Source organism: Grampus griseus, assembly GCF_964374135.1.
Source record: "Grampus griseus genome assembly, chromosome: 5".
NCBI classification, from domain to species: domain Eukaryota; kingdom Metazoa; phylum Chordata; class Mammalia; order Artiodactyla; family Delphinidae; genus Grampus; species Grampus griseus.
The window spans coordinates 60758950-60776411 of NC_138998.1; the positions used below are offsets into that span (position 1 = coordinate 60758950).

The 17462-nt window shown below is 45.5% G+C and overlaps 1 protein-coding gene across 6 annotated transcripts in view; it reads right to left on the bottom strand.

Moving 5' to 3' along the window:
• ABCC5 (ATP binding cassette subfamily C member 5) overlaps positions 1-17462 on the bottom strand; it is an 85849-nt gene that overhangs the window by 21690 nt on the left and 46697 nt on the right. For all 6 annotated transcript variants that reach the window (XM_082654548.1, XM_082654549.1, XM_082654550.1 and 3 more), the window contains 11 exons: positions 17330-17402; positions 15049-15252; positions 14028-14171; positions 11508-11610; positions 8580-8764; positions 7805-7951; positions 7374-7503; positions 5735-5888; positions 5515-5643; positions 2698-2884; positions 899-988 (listed from right to left, as the gene is read on the bottom strand). In XM_082654548.1, the coding sequence (XP_082510674.1) occupies positions 899-988; positions 2698-2884; positions 5515-5643; positions 5735-5888; positions 7374-7503; positions 7805-7951; positions 8580-8764; positions 11508-11610; positions 14028-14171; positions 15049-15252; positions 17330-17402 (1546 nt within the window). The remainder of the gene's footprint in view (positions 1-898; positions 989-2697; positions 2885-5514; positions 5644-5734; positions 5889-7373; positions 7504-7804; positions 7952-8579; positions 8765-11507; positions 11611-14027; positions 14172-15048; positions 15253-17329; positions 17403-17462) is intronic.

Genomic DNA, 17462 nt, shown 5'->3' on the forward strand with positions numbered 1-17462 from the left:
ATAGGTAACTCCTGAGAAATAGATTAAATTGAGAATCCTAACTACTCAGGACTCTGCTTCTCTCTACAGACAACTGTTTTCGAGTTCCAACTATGGCACCAGCAAGACACTGCCCCATGGCAGGGCTGCAAGGGTTACTGGGGAAAGGTGGGAAGAGCTAGATCATCTCAGTACCAACTCATTAACTGGTTTCTGAACTGTGAATGCAGTTTAGAATTAGCTACGTAGCTTTTAAAACGTCAGAAGTCTGGGTCCTATCCCAGACCTATTGCATCAGAATCTTCAGAGATGAGGCCCGTGTTAGTCTTTGCCTCAAGCTCCATATGGGATTCTGATGGCCTTCCCTGGTTAAGAACAAGTAAACTAGACTAAGACTTGAAATAATACATGGTTTTAAATAGTGTAAGGAAAATGTTACATTAGTCAGCTTAACTGAATTAATGAGATTAGTAATACTTTGGGGACTGCCCTGGTGGTCCAGTGGGTAAGACTCCATGCTCCCAATGCAGGGGGCCCGGGGTTTGATCCCTGGTCAGGGAACTAGATCCCACATGCACGCCGCAACTAAGAAGTCCGCATGCCACAACTAAGAAGGCTGCACACCGCAACTAAGACCCGGTGCAGCCAAAATAAATAAATAAATAAATAAAAGGAATGCTTTGGAAATTAGCTGATGAACATAGGTTCTCAATCAGGCACAATTCACAAATATATTTAGATAATCTTAAGATATTCTCTTCTCCACTCCACACATGCTGGAGAGACCGCTGCCTCTCCTGTGGGACAAGATAAGGCAGAGAAAACAAGCATCCTCCTGGGACATTCACTCGAGGCTGTAAAAGGGTAAAACTGCTCCATGAAAAGTCAGATTGTAGAAAAAGGCCTGTAGCAGCCTGACCTTGATGTAGTGGTTGATCCTCTCAACTGAGGTGAAGCGAGCTTCTGTCTCAGATGCCAGTCTGACAGTAAACTGGAACAGTCCTGTTAACTGACAACGGAAAACAAGAATCCAAGAGAGAATTTACTGTTAATACACACCAGGCCAACGCCAGAAAACCTCCTTCAACTAAGGGATCACAACTCAAGTTACAAGAACTAACTGGGCACATGCAGCAGCTGATTTTAGGGACCGAATCATTCTCTAAATATTTAAGACAATGCCTAATAGCACCCAATCAACTGCAATTCTCAGTGAATGCAGGTGGCGTTCTGGTACTGCTGGCACTAACTTTCCTGTATCTGAGGGCTTTCCGCCCGTCTTTACATTTCCAGTAATTCAACTGTAGCTGAATAACTGCTGTGCTTCATACTTGTATCTACACCTGATGTGGTAGTCACAACAAATGGAGATTATATCAAGCTCTGCGCAGCAGTGAGAATGCTTCCAGCAAGGTCAAATAAGAGAAATGAGGCTGGGCCAAAACTGAATGCAGAGCCCCTGTGTGCCTCAGACTGAGGACTCTGAAACACAGCATATATAAAACACAGATTCTCCCCCCACCTCTAATAATCAAGGAAGTCTGCATAACATGGACAAATATCTTTGGGTATCTGTGAAGATACGTATCTCTTCTTAGGTTTCTTCTGGCTACTTATTTTTATCTTTCCAATATAGAAAAATGTCAAACGTATACAAGAATAGAGAGGAGAGTATAATGAACTCCCATGTATCAAACATCCAACTTAAAAAATTATCAACTTACAGCCAATATTGTTTCATCTATACCACCCCATCCTTCCGTATTATCTGGAATCAAATCCCATATAGGCTATCATTTCACCCATAAATATTTCAGCTTATATCTCTCTAAAATATAAAGACTCCTTAAAAACAACCACTGTCACATCTTAAAAAGTTAGTAACAATTCTTTAACATCTTCAAATATTTAGTCAGTGCTCAAGTTCCCAATTGTTTTTTGATCTATTTGAAGACCTTCAACCATTCCTAGGAGCCAGAAGGGTTTACATATGTAACAGTATTGGGAAAATCAGGGGCCTGAAAATAAAACACACAGAAGAAATGTATTGATATATATTTCTTAGAAGACTAGGAAGAGGCCAGAGATGAAAGGGTAGTGAAGACAGAAACCTACAATTAAGAAACCATTTTCAAAATCATATTTATTTAAGAAAAAAATAGCACCTATTTCATAGACAAATGCAACAGAGTTAAATCCCTTTATTCCTATACAGTCAACCTTCAGTATCCATGAGGGATTGGTTCCAGGACTCCCGCCAATAAAAAAAATCCACGGACACTCAAGTCCCTTATATAAAATGGCATAGTATCTGCACATAAACTATACACATCCTCCTGTATCCTTTAAGTCATCTCTAGATTACTTATTATACCTAATACAATGTAAATACTATGTAAATAGTTATAAATACAATGTAGAAAATAGTTGGGCAAAAATAAATAGTTGCCACCTACAGTAAATTCAGTTTTGCTTTATGGAACTTTCCAGAAATTTCTCCCCCCAAATACTTTTGATCTGCAATTAGTTGAATCTATGGATGTGGAACAGGTGGATGTGGAGGGCTGACTGTATACCAGTCCAGAGTGTTACTGCCAAAGCAGACGGGGAAAAGCTCTAGGAGTCGGAAGTAAAACAATGGCTTAGGGTAGAGCCCCCTACCAGCTCTCTCCTAGGCCAACATACGAGCAAGAGGACACCCCCATCCCAGAGACTAACCTGGACAGCATAGGAGATGGCAAGCCCCGCGTAGGCCGGGGGAATCTGCCCATGCATGAGAACAATCATCAGCCCGGTGGTGGTGATCAGGGCAATGCTGATCAGGTCTAGCCGCACTGCCAGCCATCGCATCGCACACGTGAACAAGAAGAAGGGTCTCTGGTTGTTATCCAGTAGCTCCTGGTACCTGTGAGGAAGACAGAACACCTAATAGGCAAATAAAGTACCACACAACCCTGGACATGGAGGATGCCAAAGCTCTGGTGAGTGATGGGTGGAGGGCTAATACTGAAGTACTACTGTTTGTAACCAGGAGTGTGAGATGGAAACTTAAGGAGTGCAGAGTATTCCAGGCTCCACAGACAGGAGGACACGAGGGTTTTCTAGTTTTACCCTTTCAAAGAAACGTGTTAAAGATGCTAGGGAAAGATATCTACTTCTAAAGCATAGGGAAAGCAGGAGGGAAGGAGACCAAATAAAGAGACTGCTTAAGCTTTAGAAAAATGTTTTAGGTCAGGGGTCATTTCCTCAAAGAAAGAGAGGTTACAAAGGTAAACTGCAGAAATGGCACAAGACCAGAAAAAAAGAAAACCTTGGACCGAAAGTGGAAATTGCCTGCTGACACACTTGTTTCCCAAGGCCATGGAGCAAAGAACCAGGAGCAGTGATTTAAACCAGAGCAAAAAGACCTAGACAATCTTTGTCACTGCAGGAGAACACACCACTGTCACCGGGGGGCTTAGAGAGTAGATCACGCCCCACCTGAAAGTCTGGCACCTACAAACAATTAGAACTCCAGAGTGGGAGATCTGGGTGGGCAAATGTGCTTTGCTTTAAAAAAAATCACTACCCTCCTTACAATAAGATATGTGCACTTTAGAGAAAATTAAGAAAATGCAATAAAAGAGGAAAATGTAAAATTCCAGTACTCTCACCACTCAGCTAAAACCAGAGTTAATATTCTGCTGCATTTACTCCCAGCAATTTTTTCAATGCACTCACACTTCTGTGGGTATGTACACACACACGTACACAGTCAGCATATTTCACTTTTTTCACTTAAAGTTAGGATGCATTTTTCTGAATTGTTTAACTAAACCTTCCTATTTTAGAGTTCCTTTTTAACATTAATTACTTAATTTTTGGAATGAATAATATACTCTACAGGACAGAATATTCACAAGGTACAAAAGGTTTTATCCTGAAAAGTTGGTCTTTCTCCTGCCCTCCTCCAACTACTCAGTTCCCCTTTCCAGTGGCAACTATTAGTTTCTTATGTGTCCTTTCAGAGATATTCTAAATGTTACAGATACAGACACATCATTAAAAGGAGCACACAATACCCACCCATCTGTACCTTGCTCTTTCACTAATATACCTTGGAGATCATTCATTATCAGTACCTAGAGAGCAGTCTCATTCTTTTTAGGGGCCATATCATATTCCACCACATGGGGACAACACAGCTTATTTAACCAGTCCTCTACTGAATGACCTTTAGTCTAATTCAACCTCTTGTTAACACAAATCTCCACAATGACTATATATGTACATAAATTTCTCATACAAACAATATTCAACAGCTAGATAAAATGTCAGTCTAATGTCAATGAATGTCTTTTACTGTTCAGAAGATAAAAAAGTAAAAAGAAAAAATAATAATAATAAAAAGCAAAACTCCGGGACTTCCCTGGTGAGGTGGTTAACAATCCACCTGTCAATGCAGGGGGCACGGATTCGAGCCCTGGTCTGGGAAGATCCCACATGCTGCAGAGCAACTAAGCCCGTGTGCCACAACTAATGAGCCCGTGCCCTAGAGCCCGCGAGCCACAACTACTGATCCTGCGCCCTAGAGCCCGCGAGCCACAACTACTGAGCCTGCATGCCACAACTACTGAAGCCCATGATCCTAGAGCCTGTGCTCTGCAACAAGAGAATCCACCGCAACAAGAGAATCCACCACAACAAGAGAAGCCACCGCGGACCTCCCTGGTGACGCAGTGGTTAAGAATCCACCTGCTAATGCAGGGGACATGGGTTCGAGCCCTGGTCTGGGAAGATCCCACATGCTACAGAGCAACTAAGCCCGTGCGCCACAACTGCTGAGCCTGCGCTCTAGAGCCTGTGAGCCACAACTACTGAAGCCTGCGAGCCACAACTACTGAAGCCCACATGCCACAACTACTGAAGCCCGCGTGCCTAGAGCCCGTGCTCTGCAACAATAGAAGCCACCACAATGAGAAGTCTGTGCACTGCAACAAAGAGTAGCCCCCGCTCACTGCACCTAGAGAAAGCCTGCACACAGCAACAAAGACCCAGCACAGCCAAAAATAAAATAAATAAAATAAATAAATTTATAAAATAAAAATTAAAAAAATAAAAGTAACCATTCCAAAAACAAAACAAAACAAAAGAAAAAAACAAGAGAAGCCACTGCTATGAGAAGCATGTGCACCGCAACAAAGAGTAACCCCCGCTCTCCACAACTAGAGAAAGCCCACGCGCAGCAGAGAAGAACCAATGCAGCCAAAAATAAATAAATAAAATAAATTAATTTAAAAAAAAGCAAAACTCCATCAAATATAGCCATTCAGAACTGAAAGCTAACAGACTCCAAATCTGTGTTTTTGTCTTTCCATTTGCTCAGAAGGGAGTTCCACCAAGCAAGTGAATCTTAACCAGAGATCATTAAATTACTAATACTCTTAGTAATGAGCTTTATAATCCAGAATTCTGACCTTGAAAGGCTTCTTAAACTCTCATTAAATGCTGAGATGCTGGCTCCCCATTGAGCCCTCGGGCCCCCATTGAACTAACCTGTGCAGAAATTCCTGCCCTTTGTTGTAGGCATGGATGGTGGCAAGGCCCTGTATGCTGGATGTGATGTGGGAGAGGAAAGGTGACTGCGTGATATTGTCCAGACGCTTCAGCTCTCGGATCAGAACCCTGGAGAGAGAATGTGTTCTGTGTCAGAGGGGTAGACTAGCAACTCCGGCTTCATCCTTTGCCCTGGAAGACATGAAGACTTCCTGTTTACCTGGAGACAATGTGCAGAATTGAAAAGAGGATGATGAGGGGCCCCACTGCCACAAGGAACCACGGGAAAACTCCCGCGATCATTCCAACACAGAAGAACACAAGGATGACGTTCTGGATGAACATCTCAGCCTGGAACGGCAGGCGCACATCGACTGGGGAAACCGTAAAGGAACACGTGTCAGATGCTGGGATCCACAAACCGGGAAAATGGAATTTTAAATTTCTCCCAATTTTTAAAAAACAAAAAGAGGCTCCCTAAAATCCCTATCTGAAAGTTATGATTTTTGCCTTTTAAACAGTCTGATCAAAGAAAAATCTGGAAACCTGGTTGCTCTAATTTTTCTTATCCCAAGAGCATTTAAGTGACCTTTCTCCCCTGTGCCTTCTTTTTGGTTCACTATGCTGCCCAACCCCTTTAAACACTTCTTCCACTTTGCAAAGTAATATATGCTTGTTGTAAAATATTTGGAAAATAAATATGCAAAAAACTTAAATAAACATAGTCTTTATTCTTACCAATATCAATGAACTGCCGCTAACATTTAAGAAATTTTTCATCATGGAAAATTTTAAACATACACAAAAGTTGAAAGAGTATAGAACCTCCAACAGTTATCAACATTTTCTTCACCGTTTTTTGAACATCTCCTCCCCCCGCCTATTTTCATGCAAATCTGAGACATGTTGATACCACTGATTTTTTTTTCAATCTTTTTTCCATTTGTCTGTGTGTTTAACAGAAATGGGATCATGTCATGCACATGTGTAGCACTGTTCTGTGTATCAGTGATGGTTTTGATCCCTTGTGACCTCTGGCCATGGCTTTACACTGGCCTATCAACATCGGAAACAAACTCCTTCTATGGAGGCAACACAGTACAGTAGATTAAAACATTAGCTCTGGGGTCAAAAAGATCTGGGCTCGATTCCCAGCTTGTTATTTAATAGCTGTGTGATCTTCAGCAAGTTATTTAACCTTTCTAGGCATCAGCTTTTCCGTGTATTCAGTGGATGAAACGATATCCACACCTCATAGGGCTGCTGTGAGGATTAGGATAACGCACGTAGAATATTCAGTACACAGTAAGCCCTCAATAAATGTCAGGCAGCATCACTATCATTATGGGCTACGGGAGTATAGTTGACCCTTGAACAACGTAGGGGTTAGGGACACAGACCCTCTGTACAGTCAAAGGTCCACATAGAACTTACAGTCAGCCCTCCATCTATATGGTTCCTCATCCGTATTTCCATATCTGCAGATTCAGCCAACCTGTCGTTCAAGGGTCAACTGTATTTAAGTTCTGGTGCTGGCACAGCCCATGAGGCATCCAGCATCCAGCAAACCTGTCAGAGGTTATAGGTGTCCAGGAACCTATGCACTACCCACAAGTAAATATGTGTTTTGGACTCTGAGATGCCCCTGTCCAAAGCCTCTACGCTAACTCAGTGCTCTGAACTGGTTTTCAGTTTAAATAAGATCAAATAAGAACTCAGACAAAAGGTGAAAAAGCAGATAGGTCCTTAGCCTAAAGAGTTTGCAATGTGGAGAAAATGCCAAAACTAAAATGTTCCTGACGCAAACATCGACAGCCACCGTGCTCCAGAGCACAACAGAGAGGAGCAGTGAGAAATACCTTCATCCATGTCTTTGGAAAACCTGTTGAGAATCCTCCCAGTGGGGGTAGTGTCAAAAAACTTCATAGGGCTTCGAAGGATCCTTCGGAAAAGCTCGTCGTGGAGCCGGGAGGAGGCTCGCAATGTGCCCTGAGGGGCAGAGCACAGCGTGATCAGAGATCCGGGACTCAGGCAGGCTCAGCTCCCACTCCACAGGGTCGCAACTCCACAGGACATCGATGCCCAAAGCCGGAGAAGGGCGAATGGTCGTGGAGGAGGGAGGTGGCTAATAGGAAAAAGCTGAGGCTCATGGGATGCAGGTCACTTCGGAGAGGGCCATCCTGCTTTAAAGGAGCTCCCCGACTCAGAGTACACCTGAGGGATGCCAGGAGGAATCCTAACCACGCAGCCTCTGGGGAGAGGAGGAGCAGAGGCCCCCACCGGTGCATACCTTGACAAAGACCACTCCGCGAATGGCTTTCAGGATCAGCATGACTGCCATGGAGAGGGCGTAGATGCTGGCATAGTACTGCATGAGAGGATTGTCCTTCATGCTGCTGCTCACAGATGTCCTGTTTTCCTGAGTCACCGTGGTGTTCTGTTTGGAGGCAAGGGTCTGTGAGGCAAGACTCCCAGGGACTGCCAAGAACCCCGCATCAGGGCCATTCTTGGCTCAAGGGAGGGTACAGGATAAAAACTCTGGGACCTGGTTGAGGCAGACACAAGGCAGACTTTGCCCTGCTCCCTCTCTCTTTTCTTTTTTTTTTTTTTTTTTTTTGCGGTACGCGGGCCTCTCACTGTTGTGGCCTCTCCCGTTGCAGAGCACAGGCTCTGGACGCGCAGGCTCAGCGGCCATGGCTCACGGGCCCAGCCGCTCCACGGCATGTGGGATCTTCCCGGACCGGGGCACGAACCCGTGTCCCCTGCATCGGCAGGCGGACTCTCAACCACTGCGCCACCAGGGAAGCCCCCTCTCTCTTTTCTAAGGACAAGAGCAGGCAGCCTACAGTTTGCTACTGATAAGCTCTATTGCTCCGTGAGTTGGTCAGGGAGCAATTATCTGCTGAGGTTACATTAGAAACTCATCAAGATCTTATCCTGGGTAATCCTTGTTCATTGCTTCTTTTAACTGAAAACTAGAACAGTTTCCCTAAGGAGAGACAGGGACTATGGAGAGATGGCCACTTTATGAGACGTATAATTTTCCCATTAATGAGGAACCTTACCCCACTTCCTTGCTTGATCCAGTAACTCAACCACCAGTTGCTAAAGGCGGTACTGCCCACGTTCAGCATGAAAAGGGACAGAATGACCAGGAATGCCAAGGGGCCCCCAGCAGCCTGGATGTAGACACCATATACTGACCAGGGCACGGAACCCTGCCCCTTCTCTTCCATTTGCACAAGCTGCCCTAGGTAAGGAAAAGAGAAACGTGAACTCAGAAAGGAAAGACTGCTTTTCAAAACTAAGTCACCTGTAGAACAGCAGAATCAAAGGGAGCCTACAGTTTCACAGAGCTCTAGATGAGAATTATTTCCCCTTCATCAGGAGCATTTATTTATCCATGTAACATTTACTAAGCACCAACTATGAACCAGGCCCAGGATGAGGTCCTAGAGCGGTAACGAAGATTAAGACCAGGTCCCTGCCCTGGAGATCTGGCTCAGATCATCCTTCCACAGTCTAGTAGGACAAACAGGTAAATAAATACATAATTATAATAAAATGTGCGAACTCCAACGCTAGAGCTATTTGCAGGGCAGCATGGGAACATCCAGGAAATGCACATAACCTACTTGCGGGAGCTGTGAGGGGCTTAGCAGGGCGTTTTCCCGGAAGACTTCCTATGCAGTCCATATTGCGTTATTTATTTATTTTTTTGGCCGTGCCACGTGGCTTGTGCGATCTTAGTTCCCTGACCAAGAATTGAACCCAGGGCCTCAGCAGTGGACACGTCAGGGAATTCCCCATACCATGTCTTGAAAGGTAAGCCAGAGTCGGCCAGATGGGGAAATGATGGGCACAGGTGTGGGGAAACAGCAAATCGGTATACACAGATATCCAATTCAGTGTGGCTGGAACATTCTGTGTGCCTAAGGAGTGGCAGGAGATAAGGCTGATTAAGGAGGCTCTGGTCAGGGGATAAAGGCATTTGAACTTTATCCTTCAGACAAGAACTCCTCAAGAGAATGGGCTACAGGGGTGTAGAGATTTGACTCCCTGGCCCTGCTGTGCACTAGATGGGCCTGGGATGGCCAGACCAGCCACCTCAGGCAGCCTCTACCATGCATCCCAGGGGCTCAAAGAAATAGTGGCGTTTTTCTGTGTGTGCCAAATCAAGAAAAAGATTAGAAAATGCGGCTTTGACATTGGGAGGCCACTGAAAGGCCTCAAGCAGGAAAGTGAGTTGGCTGGTTTTTAACTAGATCTCTCTGCTGTTCGTGTGGAGGACAGATTTAAAAGGAGGCAGCTGTAACAGTCTGGGTAGATGATAAAGGCCAGAACCAGGGTCATGGCAATGGGGACGGAGTTTCAGGAGGTAAATTCAGTAGGACGGCGTGACTGACTGTGGGAGGAGAGAAAAGATTCCAGGATATTTCCTAGGGGCTCTGTGGGCTGGTCAGGTGATTGATGCTGACAGGAGAATACAGAGAAACATCCCCACAGGAAGCAGCCTCTCCCCTTTATCATATATGATGTGTAATTACCTTGGAACAAGCAACACATGCCTTGAGCACTTTGCGATGTGAGTCTCCAGGTTAGTGGCTATGTAAATAAGGACAAATGTCCCCTAAAGACATTCTATTTTTTTTATACTGTCTGTGGCAGGAACTGACAGATGTCTCAGGCTTCTGTGCTGTGTTTGCTTTGTGTGTGAGAGAGTAAGGCATCTCAATTCACACCGGAATTCAAAAGCTCATATGTGGCTAATTGAAAGAAAGACAAGAGGCAGGGAGTGGTAAATCAGGATGGTCACCTCCTAACGCCAAATGCTTTAAGAACAAGGAAATGAAAAAAGCAGTGGCAAACCCAGGAAAGGTCCTGGATTCAACACGTCAGGTGAGGAGGTGACACAACAGAAAGAACTTTAAAACAGGACTGCATTTTTATTTATTATTATTCTTATGCTTTGCAAACTGATATGCAGCTTCAAGTTCACAAAAGTGAAAATGCCTAAGGTATTGCATATAGCTTTTCTAACTCCCAAGATTTGTTTCAGTTGATAAGATAAAGGGTTTAAAAAACAGGACCAAGGCCTCTGGATAGGAAAATCAAGTAGGAAAAACCTTGGCTGTAACTCTTCACCACAGCCCTGCTGCAGTCTGCTTGGGACAAGCAGAGGAGTGTATCATTGTAACAGGAGAGGTTCTGAGGATGTAGGCATTCTTAAAGCTGGCATGCCTCTGCATTGGGTGGCATGACTTTTAAAGAGCAGAGATGAACCCACGATTCAATTTTTTGCTTAGTCAAGATGACTCAGCTATGACTACCTACACCTCACCCCACCCTGCAGAGGAAAAGAGGGCATAGGATTAAAGGACATTCTTGTTGCCTTGCTCGGCTTAAGAAAACACCAAGTGCCTCATGGTCTCCCAACAATCATACAAAAATCTGGTATTCTAGAAATATAAGGCCAGGCGCTCTACAACACACAATGCTATTAAACAGCATGAATTACCACATGGCGTAATTTCTGATAAACTTTTTTTTTTTTTTTTTTTTGCGGTACGCGGGCCTCTCACTGTTGTGTCCTCTCCCGTTGTGGAGCATAGGCTCTGGACGCGCAGGCTCAGCGGCCATGGCTCACGGGCCTAGCTGCTCCGCGGCATGTGGACCGGGGCACGAACCTGTGTCCCCTGCATCGGCAGGCGGACTCTCAACCACTGCACCACCAGGGAAGCCCCCTCTAGATTTGATGGGCAACACAAGATGTAGAAACATGGCAGGTCCCATCCTGTCAGTTTGGTTTCATTGTACTGACAACCTCATCTAGCATCATGGACCATGAAAAAGCAAGTGTGTGAAAACACACCGGAGGGAAAACCATGGGATCCTTTTTCTAGGGATGTAATACGTATGTGCAAATAAAATGCTTCAGTGGAAAATAAAAACCAAAAAAAACTTTAATGACAAATCTCAAAAAAGTTCATTACCTTCCTCTGGCTTCACTGCTTTCTCCTTCTTTACTGACCCTGTTTTAGGACACTTGTCTTGTGTTTTCTTCTGTGAACCACTGGTTTCCTTTTTAGAATTAATCTTAAAAAAAAAAAAAAAGTGTCTCCGTCATCAATGATATGGCCATTCAGACAAATGTCCAAAGGACACGTTAGCGAAACATCCATCGAGCTCTTATTGAAAAGAGACACATCCAGCTTCTTAAAAGTTAACTTCTGTAACCTCCCCAACTCCTTAAATCTTTAAGCTGGGTTCCTACCATTCCACTGACACTGCTCTCCCCAAAGTAACTGAAGACCTAAACGCCGAACACAGTAGCCTTTATGCTGTTCTCATCCATTCCAACTTGTCCAGAGTATTTGAGCTGGGGTCACTTCCATTCTGTCCATCTCTGATCCCCACATCACTAAATCAAATCACAGATCTACCATGGGATAAACTTCCGCTTCTCAGCCTGCTTTTGCAGCACCTCCACATTCTGGCCCTAGCCTGTCCGTGCCTCACATCACACTGCCATTTCCCACTTCTAGACTTTTATCCACCTGGTTCTTCACTTGGGATGTTCCTCTCCTCACCCAACTCAATCACAGTTGTCCCCATTCAGATGGATTCAAATCTTAATTCTCCCTGAGGCAACTTAACACTCCTCTAGAATAGAGTTCACCCTCCCCTGTTCTCCCAGGCACTTGTTAGTACTTTCACAGCATGTTGCTACATATGTGACCTGGTGTTGTTACATATGTACATATGTTGTTACATATGTACGAGCATAAGAGTATTGGTCTTCCCTAGAAGACTGCGAGTCTCTCAAGGACAGAGATGACATCTCACTCATGGTTATAACCTACACAGGGCCCAGCACCCAGAACTGCCCATAATGGGGCACGCTGGGACTTACGAAACATTCATCAAATTGAACCTGAGATAATAGAAACTACTTAATGTTTTCCTTTCCAAGTTCCTCTTATATCTTTATACAGGAAATTCTCTATACATGGTTTATTACATTTAATTCTATGTCACTGTCAGCCTCATGACCCCAGTTTGCGCTCCAACTAGATTTTTAAAATTGACAGTGAAAAAAACATCAGAAAATAATATAAAATTTAGAGCCACATCTGGAACATAAGATAGGACTCTAAATTTTGTATTTACCACAGTGCATGAATAAATGCACTCTCTAAAGAGAAAATTACTATTTGTTGACCACTGACTGGTATAAGAACATTACATATTATTTCAAATGCACCAACTCAAAGAGGCAGGTGCCACCCCCATTTTTAAGATGAGGAAACTGAGGCTCAGGAAAGTGAAGTGATATACTGAAAGCACGCTCCTTCACTCAACATGCTCCCTCTCGATATTCCTTTGCTCCTTGGACATTTCATGTTTTAGCTTCTCTCCCTCTCATTTTCCCCTCCATGTGTACAGTGAGGAGGAAATGATCTGAAGAGCCCAAAGCACCGTGAGAGTCACAGGGAGAGATCATAAAATCCAAATCTGGATCAGGTGTCTCTATAGCAGTTACTGATGACACTCGCAATGTCAGAGTTATATCAAAAGGCCTAAAACACATCATGAACAATGAGTTGTACTGAACCTGAAATCAAACAGGATGATACCCAAACACTGAAATAAGAGTCCCAGAAAAGGTCCCAATAACTTTTTGCTTTCATCCTACTCAACATCAAAATGACCTAGTAGCTAAGAAGCGGCTTTTAGCCCAGCCTGAGTGAACTCCTAGGACCCAAGGCGACCAGAGGATAAAAAGGTCAATAATATGAGAGCCAGCTCTACGCACGCCCTTGTCTTTGCCTAACTCAGAGCCCAGAACGGGCGGCCAGCTTTCCGTGTTGCTGCAGGAGGCCCGGCAGCGCAGCACTTTGGAGTCAAACTGACCTTTCCAGCAGGCTGTTTAACCCTTCTGAGCCCCCGTTTCCTCAGCTGTACAAGTGGAGGATAATCGTATCTGGCCGCAGAGCTCTGTTAAAATGGCTGAACAGGATGACAGCTATAAAGTGCCTAATCCAGGAATTGGGACACAGCTGGTACTAGTTAATGAGTGCCAAGTCGGCAGCCAAGACACCATAGATAATTTTCAAATGTATGCAGTATTTAATGTCTCTTCTCTGCCAACTTATTCATTTGATTATTAAGAAAGGAGCTTCCTAATGTTTCAGTCAGGATTTGATGGAGTTTAGGAAGCTAAGTTATGACTGAACAGCAGCACACACTGAGCCCACGTCCTTCTCCTTGTCATTGCCTTGCTGATAAACTCTCCGTGACAGAAGACCTCGGTTCTCTAACCCCACAACCCTGCCCTCGCAGAATAGAACCAGTATGCGGACTAAAGCACAGCAGTCTGGTCACCAGAGAACAGGGCCCCTGCCAACAAGACACGGACAATGAGTTCAGCTGAGATTTCTCCATCACTCACTACGGTCCTATCTCTCTTGCTGGAAAGACACACACACACACACACACACCACGAATCTTACCTCAACTGGGGGTGTCTCTCCCAGCAACAGGTTATTAAAAATGGTAGCATAATCACCATTTAGATTCATCAGTTCCTCGTGGGTGCCTCTTTCTGTAATACAGCCCTCTTTCATGAAGATCACTTCATCACAGTCAGCCAGGTACTGGAGACAAAGACAGGGACAACAGCGTGGCTGATACTTGTGCGAATACATCCAAACGCCTAGACCTCAGTTCAGCGGTTCTCATCTGGAGGTGAACAAGCCCCCCAGAGGATACTTCGTAATATCTGGAGACATTTTTGGTTGTTACGGTTGTGGGGGAGGGGGTACTACGGCCATCTGGTGGATAGAGGCCAGGGATGCACAGGACAAGCCCCCCACAAGAGGGAGCTCTCTGGCTCCCAAACCCCACTGTGCTGAGACTGAGAACCCCTGCTTTAGTTTGTCCTGCCTCGTGATGTAGTTCAAAAACCAGTTCCTCTAATTTTTGACATAAATCTGCTGATGAAGCCACACAAAGGCCTGCATTAAACCTCACATCCCTTCCCTGCGCTCAGAAGTACATATAATTACAGTCTTTCTGCGGCAGAATGGGGGCTTAGCCCCCCAGACTTGACAACATATGCAAAGCGGATGGTAACATCCTTGAGCTGCTCTCTGAAGTGGCTGCTGGTCATGGAACGACAGAGGGAGAAGAACTTGTTTTCCCTAAACAGTTCCCACTCGCGCATAGATGTTAACACAACCCTTTCCAAACTGTCTCATACCCAAACTCCATTTTCAGTCTACTCCTCTCAGCCCTTTTACTTACTGATTTACATGCAGAAGCTAACATGCTCCAAGGATCTCTGACTCAGATGGCCATCTGATATAACAAGCTTTATTAGTACAATGGGACAGGGGGCTATTTGCTGAACAAGTGAACACTCGTGATTCCAGGGACCTCTAGGAGCCCCACAAAGGTACCTGGACCAAGCCCACCTCCCTGTTTCTGATTTCTCAAGCCAAGGTGGGGAGCCTGGGGAAGGAAGCACCATACCTGTAACTGGTGGGTAATGAACAGAACCGTCTTCGACTTGAGGTGCTTCTGGATAGCACTGTTGAAGATGTGGTTGCCCACATGGGCATCTAAGGCACTGAGGGGGTCATCCAGGATGTAGATGTCTCGGTCACTATACAAGGCCCGGGCGAGGCTGATCCTCTGGCGCTGCCCACCACTCAGGTTGGCTCCGCGCTCGCCAATCTACAGGAGCCCAGAAAGCACGGGAAGCCTCCAGCTCAAGTCCAGAACAATGCTCAGTGATCACCCCAGTCACCTCACATCTCCCCCACCCAAACCAGCTTCTTCTCTTCACTTCCCCACCTGGATGAAGTGCTGCCATGTCCTCCAGGGCCCACACAGAACTGGGGGGGCATCAGCCCGGATGCCTCCTCCCCTCCCACCACCATCTGGCTCCTAACCAATCCTGTATCTGAGCCTCGACACGCCCTCTTGATGCCCCGCTACAATCCATTCTCCATGGGCAGGAAGACCTTTCCAAAACACAAAGCTGACCATGTCCCACCCTTGCTTAGTCCTAAAGAACATAATCTAAGCCCCCAAATATGGCAGACAAGGCAGGCCCTTTACCACCTGGTTTCCCAGCAACTCTCAGCCTCCAGTGTCAATCCCCCTTCCATACCCTGGGATCTGAGCATTTTCAATTGTGTGTCTATTATGAACACACACCACCACTGTCATGCCTTCTCCTATACTGTGTCTGCTCAGTTCTGGCGTCCTCTCCTCTGTGAAGTCTCCCCTCCCCCTCTCCACTAACACCCAAAAGAAAGGGGACTCTTTCATCAGCCTATTTTGTGCCTATTTGTCGGGATGTCTCTCTCGATTGTAAGCTTTTTGAGGACACAGACTATTGTCCTTTTCTTTTATATTCCCAGTGCCCCCAGCAGCTTCTGCACATGCAGCCAGCATATAACAAGCACTTAATAAATATTACTAAATAAACGAATGAAAAAAAATCAATTGTCAAACGGCAACTGGCTCTGTATTTTTAAAAAAATCTTATCTAAAAAAAATTCAATTAATTCAGAGGTTTTCAAATAAGAACATGTATGAGAATTACCTGCAGGGCTTGTTAAAACATATTGTGGAGCCCCACCCTTAGAGTCTTGGATTCAGTAGGTCTTGGGTGTGGCTGAGAATCTGCAGTGATGCTACTGATTTGCTGCTAATCAGGGGACCAGGATCTGAGAACCAGTTAACTAATCAAACCATTCAAATCTGGTTTGAGGGCTTAAACTGAAGTCAGCTGAATAAAAGAGTCAGCCCCGGAGACCTCCAGGACAGGTCATGGGAGGTGAGTGTCAACACTGAAGGCACTAGCCAGTTCCAAAGACAAGCCTCTGGGAACTGTTCCAGGGCAGAGAAGCAAAGAAAGGCGGGTTTGTGCTAAGGACTCTTTCTTTCTAGAGGGAGAGGCCTCTCTAGAAACCATGTGTGAGTAAGGAAGTTGGCAGAATGAAGTTCAGGGGAAGAAGCTCAACAAGCACATGCTTGACTTTGGTTTTAAAAATGAATAGGGTAGGGGCTTCCCTGGTGGTGCAGTGGTTGAGAGTCCGCCTGCTGATGCAGGGGACACGGGTCCGTGCTCCAGTCCAGTCCGGGAAGATCCCACATGCTGCGGAGCGGCTGGGCCCGTGAGCCATGGCCACTGAGCCTGCGCGTCCAGAGCCTGTGCTCCACAATGGGAGAGGCCACGACAGTGAAAGGCCCGCATAACGCAAAAAAAAAGAAAAATGAATAGGGTAGAAAACATGAATTCTGAACCAACAATGGGATTTTGTTTAAAATCCACATGACATGAAATATTTATATGCTTAAAACAGGTAGTGTTGGGGCTTCCCTGGTGGCACAGTGGTTGAGGGTCTGCCTGCTGATTCCGGGGGCACGGGTTTGTGCCCCGGTCTGGGAAGATCCCACATGCCGCAGAGCGGCTGGGCCCGTGAGCCATGGCCGCTGAGCCTGCGCGTCCGGAGCCTGTGCTCCGCAATGGGAGAGGCCACAACAGTGAGAGGCCCGCGTACCGCAAAAATCAAACAAACAAACAAAAAAACAAAAAAACAGGTAGTGTTGATATTCCTGCCCTAAGGACCAGATGCTTTCCTAACAGAAAGTCCCAGAGAAAGTAAAACTCCCGTGTAGGTTCTTCTCCCATGCGTTTAAGATGCACTCCTAGGAGGTGGCTCTGGCATAGCCCTGCCACCTATCTTCCAGAATCCTCTCTGCTAAACACCCTGGCCCACCAGGGACAGAAGACTTGTACCTCTGTCAGGTCACTGTTGGGAAGGATAGCCAGGTCAGGCCTCAGGCAGCAGCTGTTCAGCACAGAGTTGTATCTGAAGGACACAAAGAGACCCAGCATCAGGGACACGGTTGGGGTAGAGCCTGCTGACTCG